This window comes from Scyliorhinus torazame, chromosome 2 (genome assembly GCF_047496885.1).
Source record: "Scyliorhinus torazame isolate Kashiwa2021f chromosome 2, sScyTor2.1, whole genome shotgun sequence".
NCBI classification, from domain to species: domain Eukaryota; kingdom Metazoa; phylum Chordata; class Chondrichthyes; order Carcharhiniformes; family Scyliorhinidae; genus Scyliorhinus; species Scyliorhinus torazame.
This window is the reverse complement of record NC_092708.1, coordinates 291,232,048-291,249,368: the sequence shown is the minus strand read 5'-3', so window position 1 is coordinate 291,249,368 and position 17,321 is coordinate 291,232,048. Positions and strand designations below refer to the sequence as shown.

Genomic DNA, 17,321 nt, shown 5'->3' with positions numbered 1-17,321 from the left:
ATGGGAGGCAGCCAGGGAGATAGGAAGAGTGTAGAGGGGGAAACACAATTTTTGACCCGGCGGGAGCGAACAGGATTATCAAGGAATTTTACAGTCGGCTATATGAGTCGGAGCCCCCCGGCTGGGGTGGAGGGGATGAGGCAATTCTTAAAGGGTTTGGAGTTTTCAAAGGTGGAGGAAGGGTTGGTGGAGGGGCTGGGAGGTCTGATCGGCATTGTAGTATAGAGGGATTAATGGCCATGCAATCGGGCAAGGCCCCAGGGCCGGACGGATACCCAGTGGAATTTCATCAGAAGTTTTCTGGGGTGCTGGGTCCATTGCTGGTGAGGCTAGGGAGTGGGTGTTCTTCACCCAACAATCTCACAGGCTTCTATCTCATTGATTCTGAAGCGGGGGAAGGATCCAGAACAATGCGGGTCATATAGACCAATCTCCCTACTAAATGTAGACGCCATGTTACTGGCCAAGATTTTGGCCTTGAGGATGGAGGATTGTGTACCGGGGGTGATAGGGGAGGACCAGGCGAGATATGTCAAATGGAGGCAATAAACCGCCAACGTTAGGATGCTCTTGAATGTCATCATGATGCCCTCTGAAGGGAGGGAGGTGGTGGTCGCTATGGACACGGAGCAGGCCTTCGACCGGCTGGAGTGGAAGTATTTGTGGGAGGTCCTGGGGCGGTTTGCGTTTGGGCAGGGTTTTGTGGACCATGCGCCGGTGGCAAGTGTGCGGATGAATCGAGTGAGCTCGGACTATTTTAGACTGAGCCGGTGGACGAGGCAGGGATGTCCACTCTCCCCACTGTTGTTTGCCTTGGCTATAGTGCCATTGGCGATGGCGCTGAGAGCGTCAAAAGGGTTGGAAGGGGTTAGTCTGGGGGAGGGTCTCCCTATTTTTATACCAAAGGCCTTTTTAAGCGGGTCAATGCGGGTGATCTCTGGGTTTGTGTAAGTGGGGAAATCCCAGTGAGTAAGGGAAGCGTTGGTGGAGTGCAGCGGAGCGGAGCGGAGGGGGGGGGGGGGGGGGAGAGAGAGACGGCCAGCGAGAGGAGATGGAGGGACTTGTGTGTATAAGTTATGTTGTGTGGGTACTGTTGCTGGTTGTGGGGGGGGTTACGGACTGAATTATGTTTACATTTGTATTTGTATCTTTTGTTCTAAAACCATAAATGCCTTAATAAAATGTTTGTTTTAAAAAAAGATAATAGTTAACCTTTTGTATTTGCTGCATAGTTAATGATAGTTATTGTTATTAAAATTAATTGTCTTTAAATTTACAAACCTGGTGACTGTAGTTATTGGGCAGCCAAGGGTCAAAGACTTCGAGTGTTCTCCGAAGGATTATTTGCTAATTTCAGTTGTGTTGCGACTCTAGGTCAAGTGGGGCTGGAATTGACCACGCACTAGCCCAGGGGATCGTAACATAATCCACTGAATGGAGGCCGGATGGACAAGTCACTAACATTTGTTTTTATTCCTCCAAATCCCAGTTACAGTGCCTCAGTGCCAGATTGCATATCTGTGCTCTTGGCCCTGTGTTGACGAGATACAGGAGAAAGTCACATTTCATTTCAATTTTAACTTGTAATGCTATTTAGGAATGACTGATTCAATAAGGAGAATAATTTTGTTCATTTGTTGAAGTAGCCAGACCCCATTATATTTTTCTGATCGTCTGTTAATGTATAAAACTACAATGACTTTGTTAAGGGGAAGAATGCTTTCAACATTTTCCCCCTGGAAGACACAGGGAATAATAGAAGTTTACACATTACAACTCCACACCACATTATATTAGTGCAGCAATGTGCTGACTAACATCTAGCCCACCTAAGTACACACATTCTGCAGTGGTTCAAAAAAGTGGCTCATCACTACCAACGTCTTCCATGGGAATCTGGGTGGACAATAAATGCTGGCCTTGCTAGTGATGCTCACATCACAAGTTAAATGTGAAAAAATTTAATTTGTGTTCAGTTCGGTTGCATCTCAGTAATGCCTATCAGCCAACATGTTTCTTCACAATGTTTACAAAATGAAGATGATGATCTTGTGCCTCAATTGGTAGCGTTCCTGCCTCTGAGCCAGACGCTCTTGGTTCAAGTCCCATCCAGGGCTTGTTGGCCACCAAAGAAGAACTCATGATGCAATTCAAGAGGCTGATAATCAACCAGTCAGTCCTTTCAACACCTGCCACTATTATTATTCCATAAAGAAAAAAGTGCTGGGATTCTCTGATCCTGAGGCTAAGTGTTGACGCTGTCGTAAATGCCACCGTGTAGAGCGGCCCCCGCGCCGTTGGCGCCGATTCACCGGTGACCGGAGAATCGTCGGACCGGCGGCGCGTGAAAACCAACCCCCCCACCCCCCCCGGCCAATTCTCCGGCCCGGCCCGGGGTCAGAGAATCTCGCCCAATGTGTCTGAAGATATGAAACAGAGCATTGCCAGATTTAAACCCGAAAATACATAACATCTAGCATACAGGGTTATGGGCCAAGTTCTGGAAAACGGGAGTAGAGTGCTTGAGAGCCAGCCAGGACACGATGGACTGAAGGGCTTCTTTACATTCTGTAAAACCTCTATGACATGCCAAATTATCAGATGACTGTTCACTGTATTTCAGCGTGTTTTTTCTGCTGTGCACTTTTTATAGTACAGGTTGAAAATCCCTCATCTGAAAAACTTGGGGCCGAGCGTGCATCGGAATTTGGAATTTTTCGGATTTCGAAATCTACTGCGCAGGTGTCACAGAGTCATAGATGTTTACAGCATGGAAACAGGCCCTTTGGCCCAGTTTGTCCAAGCCGCCCAGTTTCTATCACTAAGCTACTCCCACTTGCCCGCCTTTGGCCCATATCCCTCTGTACCCACCCTGCCCATGTAACTGTCTAACTGCTTTTTAAAAGGACAAAATTGTATCCGCCTCAATCCGTTCCAGAGGCAGAACACCTTTCTGAAGAAATTTCCCCTCTGGTCTCTTTTGTATCTCTCCCTTCTAACCTTAATCCTATGCCCTCTAGTTCTAGACTTCTCTACCTTTGGGAAAAGATGTTGACTGTCTACCTTATCTATGGCCGTCATTATTTTATAAACCTCTATAAGATCACCCCTAAGCACTTTGGGAACTGCGCATATGTGGTGCGCTCGAAAAAAGTGCAGATTTCGGATAAGGAATGCTCAACCTGTATTCAACTTGTTAATCTGAAGAAAACGGTATGTCAAGTGGAGGGGCTTTTTTTTTTTTAAAATGCATTCATGGGACGTGGCCGTCGCAGACTGGGCCAGCATTTATTGCCCATTCCTAATTTCCCTTGAGGGGGTAGTTAGAAGTCAATCACAGACTTCCGGGTGCGGCGATGACCAGCTAAGTCGCACGTTTCGGCAGCTCCCGGTGGAACGGACTTTTGGGCTCTTAATAGGAGCCCCAACGGCAATTTTAACGGCTAAAAACACTGTGCGGTAAACCAGAAGGGAATTCCCCCTGGACACAGATGGAAAAAGGAGAGGAAGGTGGCCGGATTGCAGAGGATCCTCTAGAGCAGCGGCAAGGAAAGCAAGCACAAAGGAAGATGGCGTCGGAAGGTGGCCGTCGAGTATGGGGCCCTGACCAACAAGAGTTCCTGCGGCGCTGTGTGGAAGAACTTAAAAAGGAGATGAAGAAGGAGCTGCTGGCCCCAATATTACAGGCGATTGAAGGGCTAAAGGAGGAACAAAAGACCCAGGAGCAGGAGCTTCGGGTCGTGAAGGCAAAGGCCGCGGATAATGAAGACGAAATACAGGGCCTGATGGTGAAGACAGAGATGCACGAGGCACAACACAAAAGGTGTGTGGAAAGGCTGGAGGTATTGGAGAATAATGCGAGGAGGAAGAATTTAAGGATTCTTGGTCTTCCCGAAGGTGCGGAGGGGGCGGATGTCGGGGCATATGCGAGCACAATGCTTCACTCGTTAATGGGATCGGAGGCCCCGACGGGCCCATTGGAGGTGGAGGGAGCTTATTGAGTTATGACGCGAAGACCGAGGGCTGGAGAAATACCTCGAGCCATAGTGGTGAGATTTCTCCGATATAATGACAGAGAGATGGTCCTCAGATGGGCGAAGATAACTCGGAACAGTAGGTGGGAGAACGCGGTGATCCGCGTATATCAAGATTGGAGTGCCGAGGTGGCGAGAAGGAGGGCGAGTTTCAATCAGGCCAGTCGATTTTGGCGGGAGAATCAGCTGGTGAGTCAGTTTCAGCGGGAGCAGTGCGGAAGTGGCTGCTGGGAGGTAAGTCTGTCCTTTAAAAGCACTTGTCTTTGCAGGGGCAGGCCAGTCGATTTCAGCGGGAGAATCAGCTGGTGAGTCAGTTTCAGCGGGAGCAGTGCGGAAGTGGCTGCTGGGAGGTAAGTCTGTCCTTTAAAAGCACTTGTCTTTGCAGGGGCAGGCCAGTCGATTTCGGCGGGAGAATCAGCTGGTGAGTCAGTTTCAGCAGGAGCAGTGCAGAAGTGGCTGCTGGGAGGTAAGTCTGTCCTTTAAAAGCACTTGTCTTTGCAGGGGCAGGCCAGTCGATTTCGGCGGGAGAATCAGCTGGTGAGTCAGTTTCAGCGGGAGCAGTGCGGAAGTGGCTGCTGGGAGGTAAGTCTGTCCTTTAAAAGCACTTGTCTTTGCAGGGGCAGGACAGTCGATTTCGGCGGGAGAATCAGCTGGTGAGTCAGTTTCAGCGGAAGTGGCTGCTGGGAGGTAAGTCTGTCCTTTAAAAGCACTTGTCTTTGCAGGGGCAGGCCAGTCGATTTCGGCGGAAGTGGAGCTGGCTGGTTAGTCAATTTCAGCAGGAGCTGAGAATTTTTTTTTTTTTTTTTACATTAGTGTTTTAGGCGGGAACAGGAAGTCGACCCGCGGACGTCTGGGAAGACCCTCACCAATAACTTCTGGTGGAGAGGAAACCCGAGACACTACACGTGTAGTGTCTCCCACCCGCCCTCCTCCTCTAACCTAATAATAAAACCCATTGGTCTGAGGTAAGTACCATATTTTATTATATTATTATTTTTTATAAAAAATTTAATTTAGTTGTTAGCCAGATCTTGGTAGAAAGTTAAGAGGAATGGCAGGGAAGGGAGTGCAATGTTCCTCCTGCAGGGTGTTTGAGGTGAGGGATGCAGTTAGTGTCCCTGCTGATTTTACCTGCAGGAAGTGCTGCCATCTCCAGCTCCTCCAAGACCGAGTTAGGGAACTGGAGCTGGAGTTGGAAGAACTTCGGATCATTCGGGAGGCAGAAGGGGTCATAGATAGCAGCTTCAGGGAATTAGTTACACCAAAGATTGGAGATAGGTGGGTAACTGTAAGAGGGACTGGGAAAAAGCAGTCAGTGCAGGGATCCCCTGCGGTCGTTCCCCTGAGAAACAAGTATACCGCTTTGGATACTTGTGAGGGGGACGACTTACCAGGGGTAAGCCATGGGGTACCGGCCTCTGGCACGGAGTCTGTCCCTGTTGCTCAGAAGGGAAGGGGGGAGAGGAGCAGAGCATTAGTAATTGGGGACTCTATAGTCAGGGGCACAGATAGGAGATTTTGTGGGAGCGTGAGAGACTCACGTTTGGTATGTTGCCTCCCAGGTGCAAGGGTACGTGATGTCTCGGATCGTGTTTTCCGGGTCCTTTGGGGGTAGGGGGAGCAGCCCCAAGTCGTGGTCCACATTGGCACTAACGACATAGGTAGGAAAGGGGACAAGGATGTCAGGCAGGCTTTCAGGGAGCTAGGATGGAAGCTCAGAACGAGAACAGAGTTGTTATCTCTGGGTTGTTGCCCGTGCCACGTGATAGTGAGATGAGGAATAGGGAGAGAAAGCAATTAAACATGTGGCTACAGGGATGGTGCAGGCGGGAGGGATTCAGATTTCTGGATAACTGGGGCTCTTTCTGGGGAAGGTGGGACCTCTACAGACAGGATGGTCTACATCTGAACCTGAGGGGCACAAATATCCTGGGGGGGAGATTTGTTAGTGCTCTTTGGGGGGGTTTAAACTAATGCAGCAGGGGCATGGGAACCTGGATTGTAGTTTTAGGGTAAGGGAGAATGAGAGTATAGAGGTCAGGAGCACAGATTTGACGTCGCAGTGTTCAGGTAGGTGGTTTGAAGTGTGTCTACTTCAATGCCAGGAGTATACGAAACAAGGTAGGGGAACTGGCAGCATGGGTTGGTACCTGGGACTTCGATGTTGTGGCCATTTCGGAGACATGGATAGAGCAGGGACAGGAATGGATGTTGCAGGTTCCGGGGTTTAGGTGTTTTAGTAAGCTCAGAGAAGGAGGCAAAAGAGGGGGAGGTGTGGCGCTGCTAGTCAAGAGCAGTATTACGGTGGCGGAGAGGATGCTAGATGGGGACTCTTCTTCCGAGGTAGTATGGGCTGAAGTTAGAAACAGGAAAGGAGAGGTCACCCTGTTGGGAGTTTTTTTATAGGCCTCCTAATAGTTCTAGGGATGTAGAGGAAAGGATGGCGAAGATGATTCTGGATAAGAGCGAAAGTAACAGGGTAGTTATTATGGGAGACTTTAACTTTCCAAATATTGACTGGAAAAGATATAGTTCGAGTACAATAGATGGGTCGTTTTTTGTACAGTGTGTGCAGGATGGTTTCCTGAAACAATATGTTGACAGGCCAACAAGAGGCGAGGCCACGTTGGATTTGGTTTTGGGTAATGAACCAGGCCAGGTGTTGGATTTGGAGGTAGGAGAGCACTTTGGGGACAGTGACCACAATTCGGTGACGTTTACGTTAATGATGGAAAGGGGTAAGTATACACCGCAGGGCAAGAGTTATAGCTGGGGGAAGGGCAATTATGATGCCATTAAACATGACTTGGGGGGGATAAGGTGGAGAAGTAGGCTGCAAGTGTTGGGCACACTGGATAAGTGGGGCTTGTTCAAGGATCAGCTACTGCGTGTTCTTGATAAGTATGTACCGGTCAGGCAGGGAGGAAGGCGTCGAGCGAGGGAACCGTGGTTTACCAAGGAAGTGGAATCTCTTGTTAAGAGGAAGAAGGAGGCCTATGTGAAGATGAGGTGTGAAGTTTCAGTTGGGGCGATGGATAGTTACAAGGTAGCGAGGAAGGATCTAAAGAGAGAGCTAAGACGAGCAAGGAGGGGACATGAGAAGTATTTGGCAGGAAGGATCAAGGAAAACCCAAAAGCTTTCTATAGGTATGTCAGGAATAAGCGAATGACTAGGGAAAGAGTAGGACCAGTCAAGGACAGGGATGGGAAATTGTGTGTGGAGTCTGAAGAGATAGGCGAGATACTAAATGAATATTTTTCGTCAGTATTCACTCAGGAAAAAGATAATGTTGTGGAGGAGAATGCTGAGCCGCAGGCTAATAGAATAGATGGCATTGAGGTGCGTATGGAAGAGGTGTTGGCAATTCTGGACAGGCTGAAAATAGATAAGTCCCCGGGACCTGATGGGATTTATCCTAGGATTCTCTGGGAGGCCAGGGAAGAAATTGCTGGACCTTTGACTTTGATTTTTATGTCATCATTGGCTACAGGAATAGTGCCAGAGGACTGGAGGACAGCAAATGTGGTCCCTTTGTTCAAAAAGGGGAGCAGAGACAACCCCGGCAACTATAGACCGGTGAGCCTCACGTCTGTAGTGGGTAAAGTCTTGGAGGGGATTATAAGAGACAAGATTTATAATCATCTAGATAGGAATAATATGATCAGGGATAGTCAGCATGGCTTTGTGAAGGGTAGGTCATGCCTCACAAACCTTATTGAGTTCTTTGAGAAGGTGACTGAACAGGTAGATGAGGGTAGAGCAGTTGATGTGGTGTATATGGATTTCAGCAAAGCGTTTGATAAGGTTCCCCACGGTAGGCTATTGCAGAAAATACGGAGGCTGGGGATCGAGGGTGATTTAGAGATGTGGATCAGAAATTGGCTAGCTGAAAGAAGACAGAGGGTGGTGGTTGATGGGAAATGTTCAGAATGGAGTACAGTCACAAGTGGAGTACCACAAGGATCTGTTCTGGGGCCGTTGCGGTTTGTCATTTTTATAAATGACCTAGAGGAAGGCGCAGAAGGGTGGGTGAGTAAATTTGCAGACGATACTAAAGTCGGTGGTGTTGTCGATAGTGTGGAAGGATGTAGCAGGTTACAGAGGGATATAGATAAGCTGCAGAGCTGGGCTGAGAGGTGGCAAATGGAGTTTAATGTAGAGAAGTGTGAGGTGATTCACTTTGGAAGGAATAACAGGAATGCGGAATATTTGGCTAATGGTAAAGTTCTTGAAAGTGTGGATGTGCAGAGGGATCTAGGTGTCCATGTACATAGATCCCTGAAAGTTGCCACCCAGGTTGATAGGGTTGTGAAGAAGGCCAATGGAGTGTTGGCCTTTATTGGTAGAGGGATTGAGTTCCGGAGTCAGGAGGTCATGTTGCAGCTGTACAGAACTCTGGTACGGCCGTATTTGGAGTATTGCGTACAGTTCTGGTCACCGCATTATAGGAAGGACGTGGAGGCTTTGGAGCGGGTGCAGAGGAGATTTACCAGGATGTTGCCTGGTATGGAGGGAAAATCTTATGAGGAAAGGCTGATGGACTTGAGGTTGTTTTCGTTGGAGAGAAGAAGGTTAAGAGACTTAATAGAGGCATACGAAATGATCAGGGGGTTGGATAGGGTGGACAGTGAGAGCCTTCTCCCGCGGATGGAAATGGCTGGCACGAGGGGACATAACTTTGAACTGAGGGGTAATAGATATAGGACAGAGGTCAGAGGTAGGTTCTTTACGCAAAGAGTAGTGAGGCCGTGGAATGCCCTACCTGCTACAGTAGTGAACTCGCCAACATTGAGGGCATTTAAAAGTTTATTGGATAAACATATGGATGATAATGGCATAGTGTAGGTTAGATGGCTTTTGTTTCGGTGCAACATCGTGGGCCGAAGGGCCTGTACTGCGCTGTATTCTTCTATGTTCTATGTTCTATGAACTGGGATGATGCCAATTTTATGAGGCGAATGTTGGGACGTATCCCGGACCTAGAGTCGGGAAAGTTGGTAATGGGGGGAGACTTTAATACGGTGTTGGACCCAGGGCTGGACAGATCGAGGTCCAGGACCGGGAGGAGGCCGGCTGCAGCTAGGGTGCTCAAGGACTTTATGGAGCAGATGGGAGGAGTAGACCCCTGGAGATTTAGCAGGCCTAAGAGTAAGGAGCTCTCGTTTTTCTCCTATGTCCATAAAGTATATTCACGGACAGACTTTTTGTATTGGGAAGGGCGCTGATCCCGAAGGTGACAGGGACGGAGTACACGGCAATAGCTATCTCGGACCACGCTCCACATTGGGTGGACCTGTAGATAGGAGAGGAAAAAGAACAGCACCCGCCCTGGAGAATGGACATGGGACTATTGGCAGATGGGGGGATATGTTTAAGGGTGAGGGGGTGTATTGAAAGGTACTTGGAGCTCAACGACAATGGGGAGGTTCAGGTGGGAGTGGTCTGAGAGGCGTTGAAGGCAGTGGTTAGAGGGGAGCTGATATCTATTAGGGCACATAAAGGAAAGCAGGAGGGTAGGGAAAGGGAGCGGTTGTTGAAAGAACTTTTGAGGTTGGACAGACAATATGCGGAGGCACCGGAGGAGGGACTGTACAGGGAAAGGCAAAGGCTACATGTAGAATTTGACTTGTTGACTACGGGTAATGCAGAGGCACAATGGAGGAAGGCACAAGGTGTACAGTATGAATATGGGGAGAAGGCGAGCCGGTTGTTGGCCCACCAACTGAGGAAGAGGGGAGCAGCGAGGGAGATAGGGGGGGGTGAGAGACGAGGAGGGAGAGATGGAGCGGGGAGCGGAGAGAGTAAATGGGGTGTTCAAGGTATTCTACGAAAGATCATATAAAGCTCAGCCCCCGGAAGGGAAGGAGAGAATGATGTGCTTTCTGGATCAGCTGGAATTCCCTAAGGTGGAGGAGCAGGAGAGGGCGGGACTGGGAGCACAGATTGAGATGGAGGAGGTAGTGAAAGGGATTGGGAGCATGCAGGCGGGGAAGGCCCCGGGACCAGACGGATTAACGGTGGAATTTTATAGGAAGTATATGGACTTGCTGGCCCCGCTTCTGACGAGAACCTTTAATGAGGCTAGGGAAAGGGGGCAGTTGCCCCCGACTATGTCAGAGGCAAAGATATCGCTCCTCCTAAAGAAGGAAAAAGACCCGCTGCAATGCGGGTCCTATAGGCCCATTTCTCTTTTAAATGTGGATGCTAAGATTCTGGCCAAGGTAATGGCGACGAGGATAGAGGACTGTGTCCCGGGGGTGGTACATGAGGACCAGACTGGGTTTGTGAAGGGGAGACAGCTGAACACGAACATACGGAGGTTGCTAGGAGTAATGATGATGCCCACACCAGAGGGGGGGGGGAGCGGAGATAGTGGTGGCGATGGATGCCGAGAAAGCATTTGATAGAGTGGAGTGGGATTATCTGTGGGAGGTGCTGAGGAGATTTGGCTTCAGAGATGGATATATCGGATGGGTACAGTTGCTGTATAGGGCACCGATGGCGAGTGTGGTTACGAATGGACGGGGGTCTAATTATTTCCGGCTTTACAGAGGGACGAGGCAGGGATGTCCCCTGTCTCCGTTATTGTTTGTAATGGCGATTGGGCCCCTGGCCATGGCACTGAGGGGTTCCAGGAAGTGGAGGGGAGTGTTTAGGGGAGGCGAAGAACACCGGGTATCTCTGTATGCGGATGATTTGTTGTTGTATGTGGCGGACCCGGTGGAGGGGATGCCAGAGATAATGCGGATACTTGGGGAGTTTGGGGATTTTTTGGGGTATAAATTGAACATGGGGAAAAGTGAGTTGTTTGTGGTGCATCCGGGGGAGCAGAGCAGGGAAATAGAGGATTTACCGCTGAGGAAGGTAACAAGAGACTTCCGATACTTGGGGATTCAGATAGCCAAGAATTAGGGAACCTTGCACCGGCTTAATTTAACACGATTGGTGGAACAGAAGGAGGAGGACTTCAAGAGATGGGACACGGTGTCCCTGTCACTGGCGGGTAGGGTGCAGGCGGTTAAAATGGTGGTTCTCCATTTGTGTTTCAGTGCCTCCCGGTGATGGTCACGAAGGCTTTTTTTAAGAGAATTGAGAAAAGCATTATGAGTTTTGTGTGGGTCGGGAAGACCCCGAGAGTGAGGAGGGGGTTCTTGCAGCGTAGTAGGGATAGGGGGGGGGTTGGCACTACCGAGCCTAAATGATTATTACTGGGCCGCCAATATTTCAATGGTGTGTAAGTGGATGGGAGAAGGGGAGGGAGCTGCGTGGAAGATTGGAGAGGGCGTCCTGCAAGGGGACCAGTTTACAAGCAATGGTGACGGCACCGTTGCCATTTTCACCAAAGAAATACACTACAAGCCCGGTGGTGGTGGCAACATTAAAAATTTGGGGGCAGTATAGACGGCATGGGGGAAGGACGGGAGCCTCGGTGCGGTCCCCGATAAGAAATAACCATAGGTTTGTTCCGGGGAGAATGGATGGGGGATTTGGAGCATGGCAAAGAGCTGGGGTAGTACAATTGAGAGATCTGTTCGTAGATGGGACGTTTGCAAGTCTGGGAGCGCTGACGGAAAAATATGGGTTGCCCCAAGGGAATGCATTTCGGTATATGCAACTGAGGGCTTTTGCGAGGCAACAGGTGAGGGAATTCCAGCAGCTCCCGACGCAGGAGGTGCAGGATAGAGTGATCTCAGAGACATGGGTGGGGGATGGTAGGGTGTCGGACATATACAGGGAAATGAGGGACGAGGGGGAGATTATGGTAGATGAGCTGAAAGGGAAATGGGAAGAAGAGCTGGGGGAGGAGATTGAGGAGGGGCTGTGGACTGATGCCCTACGTAGGGTAAACTCGTCGTCCTCGTGTGCCAGGCTAAGCCTGATACAATTCAAGGTTCTACACAGGGCGCATATGACTGGAGCACGGCTCAGTAAATTTTTCGGGATAGAGGATAGGTGTGGGAGATGCTCGAGAAGCCCAGCGAATCACACCCACATGTTCTGGTCATGTCCGGCATTACAGGGGTTCTGGATGGGGGTGGTGAAGGTGCTTTCAAAGGTGGTGGGGGTCCGGGTCGAGCCAAGCTGGGGGTTGGCTATATTCGGGGTTGCAGAAGAGCCGGGAGTGCAGGAGGCGAGAGAGGCTGATGTTTTGGCCTTTGCGTCCCTAGTAGCCCGGCGCAGGATATTGCTTATGTGGAAGGAAGCCAAACCCCCGGGCGTGGAGACCTGGATAAACGACATGGCAGGGTTTATAAAGTTAGAACGGATCAAGTTCGTATTAAGGGGTTCGGCTCAAGGGTTCACCAGGCGGTGGCAACCGTTCGTCAACTACCTCACAGAACGATAGAGGGAATGAAAAGAAAGAAAGACAACAGCAGCAACCCAGGGGGGAGGGGGGGGGAGATCCGGGCGGGCTCTTAGGGATGTCATTGTATATGTATAGACATTTGCTATAGGTAATGTATATTGGACTGTTGGATTGTATTTTTGGAGAGTAACTATGTTTGACAAGGCAGTTGCCATTTAGTTTTGTTTTTGTTTATATATTATTTATTTATTTGTTTAAAACTGGCCACTGTTATTTATATTGCTTTATTGTTGTTTAAAAGAAAAACCATGTACTGTTATGTTTGGCCAAAAAATCTTGAATAAAATATATTTTTAAAAAATAAGTCAATCACACTGCTGTTGGGGTCTGGAGTCACATGTAGGCCAGACCAGGTAAGGATGATAAGATTTCCTTTTTTTTTTTATTCTCCTCCTTTTTCTCATTTTCTCCCACATTTACATCCATCAACAATAAACAATAATCAGCAAGATATGTCAATCCCCATAATAACAACGATCCCATCCGCCCACCAACCCTCAACCCGCATGTTTACATAAACAAATGGCAAAAAGGAATCAGGGATTACCCGTAGTCACCCTTAATCTACACAGCTCCCCCACCCCCCACAAAAGTCTCCAGCTCCTCCCGTCCACTGCCTCTTGTAAAACTCCTCCTCCCAACCTCGGTTCCCTCCCCCCAACTTTCCACCCCGGCTAGACCACTCGGACCCTGTTCTGCCAGGCTCCGATGGCCGCAGCCCCTCCCCCCACCTCACTCCCGTTCACTGGCCGGCTTAAACCGGCCAGCGTGGAGGCCCCCGCCTGGGTCCCTTTCCCCCTTGCCCTGCCCTAGGAAAGCCCAAAGATCCCCTTTTAGCACACAAACCCCGCATATCCACCTACACCCCAAAGAGCCCTCATTTCGAGTGAACGTCCCGTCCCTTCCCTTGTCTAAATAAATACAACATTGGCTCCTTTAGCCTCTACACCCACGCGCATTGATACAAAAAAGAAGAAAATACAGTCATGAGGTTACATCAGCAAATGCCCATTCCTCAATTTGTCAGTTCTGCCACAGTCCTTCTGCCTTCGCAAACTCCTCCGCTGCTTCCGCCGTTCCAAAATAAAAGTCCCTGAGCTTATAAGTCACCCTCAGCTTCGCTGGATATACAATGCCGCACTGCACCTTGCTAATGTACAGTGCCCTCTTCACCCGGTTGAAGGCAGCCCACCTCCTCGCCAGCTCCACCGTAAAGTCCTGGTATACACTTATACCAGCTCCAGCCCACTGCACCTCCCGCTTCTGCTTGGCCCAGCTCAGGACCTTCTCCTTCACACTGTACCTACGGAAGCACAGAGTCACTGCCCTTGGCGGCTCACTCGCCTTTGGTACAGGCCTCCACGACCGATGAGCCCGATCCAGTTCATATCGGGAGGGATCCTCCCCCTCCCCCAATAGTTTTGCCAGCATCGCGGCAAAATACTCAGTCGGCTTCGGTCCTTCCAACTCCTTCGGGCAGCCCCACGATCCTCAAATTCTGTCGCCTGGATCTGTTTTCCAGATCTTCCATTTTTCCTCGCAGATCCTTGTTAGTGTCCATCACCTTCCGCATCTCTTTCCCCATCGATGTAAGTTGATCACCGTGCTGCAATAACATCTCCTCCACTTCCTTCAGCGCCTCCACTTGCTCTCGCACCTCCGCCAATGCGCTCGCCACCGCCGTCATCACCGGGCAAACCGCCTCCTCCACCAGCGCACTCAAAACCTCCCTCATCTCCTTCCTCACCGTCTCCATGCATTTCGCAATCTGCGTTTTAGAATTCCGCAGCCATCACCTTAGTTATTTCTTCAGCCGTAAGCACTGTGGCCTCCCCGGCGCTCCAGCCTCCATTTTCTTTGTTGACCCCACGGTGACCTTTCCACTCCCCAATGGACTTTCAGCCGCTTTTTTCCCGGCCATTCTTTTGGTGTTTTTTGACATCCTTCTCAGTGCGCTGTCTCCCGACTTTTACTGCCGTCGTTGGCCCTAGGACCGGGCGTTACTCCCCGTCAATGCCGTTCCCGAACGGGAGCCCTCCAACGCGCGGCTGCCTCCCGCCCGCCGTCACCGGAAGTTCATAGATTTCCTTACCTAAAGGACATTAGTGAACCAGGTGGGTTTTTGCGACAATCGATAATGGTTTCACGGTCATTAGACTTTTAACTCCAGATTTTTATTGAACTCAGATTTCACCATCTGCAATGGCGAGATTTGAATCTGGGTCTCCAGTTTACTAGTCCAGTGACAATACCGCCACGCCACCACCTCCCTGCAAAATCAGATTACCAAAGACTTGCTGCATTTCTCACATAAATTGACTTTGACTTTGAATGGAAGCTCAATTACATTTTGTTCCTCCAGAAGGGCACATTGCTGATGAGGAGTGACGTAATTAGCATCATAAATTCATTGCCACCTGCACGATCAACCGATGTGTAAGTAAACCGGATTCCACCAATGCAATTTTCATTTTTTATTTCTTTTGAGATGGGAAAAAACACTATAATACTAGTAACAGATATATGCTGATAGTGACTGGCAAACAACGTCCCATTTTAAGTTCCACACATCAAAATAAAAATATAACTACTTTAGAGCTGCAAGTATGGATTCTAACAATAAAAAGGCATTTTTACACATATTCTCAAAATAACTTTCAGACTTAAATAGTATAAACAAATCCATCAATCCCTCCACGTGAATCAAAATGAAAAGGGCCCACAACCTGCAATAGTTCAAACAAGTGGTCCAGCAATACCTTCTGAAGCGAATGTAGGATTTTGTTAAATTTGGTGTCCTAATTTTGTTGGTGGTGTAGAGCCTAACAGAGAAAAACAGATCACACAAGGGCAGCTGACAAACAAGATTAATTAGTTGCAACACTGGAAAGTTTAGACAAGAATGTGAAACAACTTAAACCTACCTGAAATAGGAACGTTTTGAGAGATGGAAAGTTGCACATCCCCTGTGCCAGGAGGCAAGTCTATCACAAGATAATCAAGATGACCCCAGTCAACCTATAGAATGGAAAATATTCTCAGCAAGTTGGCTAGAGCGTATTTAGTTGTACATCTATCACAGAAAGGAGGCCATTCGGCCACTGTGTCTGCACCATCTCTCTGAATGACCATTATGACTCAGTGTCATTCCCATGCCTTTTCCCTTGCACATGCCCTCTTGAATGTCACATTCACGCTTTCAGGCAATGCATTCCAGACCCCAACCACTCGATCTGTGAAAACGTTTTCCCTCACATCACATTTGCAGATCACTTTAAATCTGTGCTCTCTTGCTCTTAATCCCTTTCTCTGTCCAGCCTCCTCATGATTATGAACATTTCTATCAAATCTCTTGCTAGCTTTCTTCTCTTAAAGGAGAATAGGCCCAAACATTCCAATCTATAATTGAAGTTTCTCGTCCCTGGAACCATTCCTGTAAACCTCTGCTGCATTCTCTGCAGTGTTCACATCCTTTCTGGAACATGGTGCCCAATACTCCAGCTGAGATCTAGCTAATGTCTTGTACATGTCCAACATAGCGTCTTTGCTCTTTGTACTCTATGTCTCCATTAATAATGTTCAGGACACTGTATGCTTTGTTCCACCTGTTCTGCTACCTTCAATAATCTATGCATATCTACACCCAGGTCTCTCTACTCCTGCACCCCTTAAGAACTTTACCACTTATTTTATATATTGTCTCACCATGTTATTTCTACCAAAATGCAATGCTCAAGCTTCTCCGCATTAAACTTCACCTGCCACCTTTCTGCCCACACCACCAACTTGTCTATGTCCTTCTGAATTTCTATACTGTCCTCCTCATAGTTGACAATGCTTCCAAGTTTTGTCTCATCTGCAAACTTTGAAATTGCCTCCTGAACACCCAAGCTCTAGATCATTAATATATATATGAGAATAAAGGGGCCAATTAACGTCCCAAGGGTTAGCACTGCAAGCCTACATCCAGTCCGAAAACTATCCACTGCCCATTACTCTCAGTTTCCTATCACTTAACTAATTTCATATCATGTTGCTGCTGTCCCTTTTATTCCATGAACTAATGCTTTTCTCAGTCTGTGTGACACTGTATTGAATACCTTTTAAAGGTCCATGTCCACAACATCAACAGTATTACCCATGTCGATCCTTTCCGTTACCTCCTCAAAACAAAGTTAGTTAAACATGATTTCGCCTTTAGAAATCCAAAATATCCCCTTTTAGAAATCCGTAATAAATAAATATACAACAATTAAAGTGCCAGTGATATAAATAGCAAAGCTACAAAAGGTAAGCTAGGTTAAGAAGAAAACACTTCATGAAAGCAGATCTCAAATTACAATTGTAAATAAGTAATATTCACAAAACTACTTTTGCTGATAGCAAATAAATTCAAATGCAATCATAATTTTAAAGATGTCCATGCCTACAGTTTTGGGGGTTATTTAAATACATGACAAATGTATTATCCATTCTATGAATGGACCTGGTTGGTAGGACACCAACATCCCATTCTGTAACCGATATTCACTGAGCATCTTCACATTGCAAACTCCTGATCTGTGTGTCTGCAAGGTGCTTAGCACAAGATAAGCCTCTCAGACATTTGGAAAATAAATAAAAATTAGCTGATGGCATTCCAACATGTTTCAAATCAGTCAGACAAAGGAACATGAATATGGATGATTTGGAACTCTGCATAGGGAACACATTCACACATTTCAAAAAGTACTTGTGGATTATAGTTTAAATATAATTTCTGTACCAATTATTTGGTTCTTCGAAAAGATCCACTGGGAAAGTTTTCCTCACCTGTCTTACTAGCTTTTCTATTGCTGACATCACCATGAGACCTCTCCAAACAATTGGTGCTGCTTCCTCTACCAGAAAGCCCATTGACATGCTGAAAAAGAATGAG

General features: G+C 48.0%; 1 protein-coding gene across 9 annotated transcripts in view; it reads right to left on the bottom strand.

Moving 5' to 3' along the window:
* The window catches only part of nubpl (nucleotide binding protein-like), a 203,511-nt gene that overhangs the window by 113,762 nt on the left and 72,428 nt on the right, over positions 1 to 17,321 (bottom strand). For all 9 annotated transcript variants that reach the window (XR_011937644.1, XR_011937642.1, XR_011937640.1 and 6 more), the window contains exons 6-7: positions 17,216 to 17,306; positions 15,328 to 15,421 (exon numbers count right to left, since the gene is read on the bottom strand). Coding sequence is in view for 5 of the 9 variants with exons in the window: in XM_072488397.1 (XP_072344498.1) it covers positions 15,328 to 15,421; positions 17,216 to 17,306 (185 nt within the window). In the remaining 4 variants the exon portion in view is untranslated. The remainder of the gene's footprint in view (positions 1 to 15,327; positions 15,422 to 17,215; positions 17,307 to 17,321) is intronic.